General features: G+C 57.9%; 2 protein-coding genes across 2 annotated transcripts; both read right to left on the bottom strand.

Annotated features, from left to right (window-relative positions):
* On the bottom strand, positions 1-1,199 carry ENH_00039120 (hypothetical protein; the record flags this gene model as incomplete). Its single annotated transcript, XM_013580648.1, has 2 exons — positions 1-720; positions 833-1,199. Coding segments are annotated over 2 exons (1,087 nt in total), but the record flags the coding sequence as incomplete, so codon positions are not given.
* Positions 1,200-1,500: 301 nt separating this feature from the next.
* ENH_00039110 (hypothetical protein) lies at positions 1,501-1,841 on the bottom strand (the record flags this gene model as incomplete). Its single annotated transcript, XM_013580647.1, has 1 exon — positions 1,501-1,841. A coding segment is annotated over one exon (341 nt), but the record flags the coding sequence as incomplete, so codon positions are not given.
* Position 1,842: the final 1 nt, after the last annotated feature.

Raw genomic sequence — 1,842 nt, 5'->3', positions numbered from 1 at the left:
GTGCTATCTCCCGTGGAATATCTTGCGCCTCTGTCGAATGTATCCATGCGTCGAACAGAGTGTGCTCGAGTTGTGCCTGAGGCCAGGGGGACTCCTCGTCACTCTCCGTTTCCCCCGAAACGGTTATGGCCGAAGGAGTATGCCAACTGGAGGACGCGGGGTGAGTCCCGATTAGCGCGCAGCAAAGCGCGCCTTGCCACTCATCTGAGAGCCTTAGGGGCATTGCCGGACCGGCTTCGGGTAAAGCCAGTATGAGGTGCAAACCGTGCATAGGAGCCTTGAGATCCTTTGTGTCCGCAGCCGCTTGACGAACGAGCGACGTTATCCGCGCCTTCGCCTTCTTCTTCGCGTGGGGTCTATACCTCCTTGGAGGTGGGCGTAGGAATATGGCTGCCTCCTCGGCAGACATACCCGCCACTTGCTTTGCCAGTATCTCGTACGCTTGTTCTGCAGGGGTCCTTGGCTGGGCTGCGACGGAACTGTCACCTCGCAGCGTTGCTTCGCCAGTTCGAACGACCGGTAACTCGCACCACTGGCCATTCACATAGGTTCGGAGCTTGTCCGACTGAAAATACCAGGCCACCTTGTGTTCCGTCAGCCAATCCAAGCCCAAGACTAAGCCATAGGGAACGGGTCCCACTAGGAAGTCCCCGGGAATACGTGCATGTCCGCACCACAACGTCAGTCCCGTTACAACCCGGTCAATGCGTAGTTGTGCACCTGTGGCCACGCTGAACCTATGTCCCCTTGGAAGCATCCGCACTTTCAGCTGGTTCGACTGTTTTGGGACTAATGAAACTTCGTGAAGCTCCAGTGTCCAAGAGGGCCTCACATGGACTCCCTGCGAGCTCAACGCGAAGTACCGCCGTCGCACCCACACAACACAACGCTCCCCCTTGTTCGTAAGACTCTTTCATGTAAGTCTCCCTCCACCAGTGTGGCAGAATCTCTGTCACGTCGGACGGATGGCCTTCCTTTGTTGCCTCCGCAGACTTCCTGCGGCTATCCGTCGTCGCGTCCGGAGTCTCCGCACTCAGGATCGACGTTGGCCCAGACTTCCACCGCATTTCCGAGAGCGGCCGAGTCTCTTCCTCGTGCTCCTCGCTCGTGTTAGTTCCTTCCGCAGTGCTGAGGAGTTGGTTTCTCCTCTCAAGGGAGACTGGGATGGCATTGGGGCCTGTCGCCACCGCGCACATCATCCCCTTGCCATGGCTACGCGGCCTAGAACGCTCGTCTCCAACTACGCGTAGGCCCGCAAGTTTAATCGCTCCGTCGTTTCAGTGTTAGGACGGGCGGGCGCTCTACCGCGCTTGTCCACCGGCTCAGGCCGGCCGCGTTCATACGAGGGACAGTCCCGAGCGTAGTGTCCCACACCTCCACATCTCTTGCAGGTTTCCCCCGGACGCTTGGTACGTTCCCCTTTGCTGGGGCAGACGCGTGCCGGGTGTCCGCGACCCTGACACTCAAAACAGTTTCCTCGGGTTCCCCCAGAGCGATTTTCTATTTCCTGGCGCCCACGGGTCCATTAGCTTGCATGATAGCCCTAATGGCTCGACTGTTTCTTTCGCGGAGTTCCAGCACGCTCTGCTTGGGCTCGTAGAGCCGTGTTGCGGCTGTCGCCGCTTGTTCCCACGTCAGGTATTTCACTTGTCTGTCATTAGTTATTGAGAGATGGAGGTCAGTCGGTAGCCCTGTGCAGTAGTATTCCGCGAGTTCGGCAGGGGTAAGACTCATGCCCCGCTCCGCTACAGTCGCAAACCGATCCGTGTATTCCTTCAGGTTACCATTCCACTGCACTTTAGCCAACTCTGTTAGCAGTTCGCTCTGTGACATTGTTCTGTT

The sequence above is a fragment of the Eimeria necatrix genome, genomic scaffold (genome assembly GCF_000499385.1).
Source record: "Eimeria necatrix Houghton genomic scaffold, Enh_scaff2881, whole genome shotgun sequence".
NCBI lineage: Eukaryota > Apicomplexa > Conoidasida > Eucoccidiorida > Eimeriidae > Eimeria > Eimeria necatrix.
Note: the sequence above shows the minus strand (reverse complement) of the source record. Positions and strands in the feature narration are given on the sequence as shown.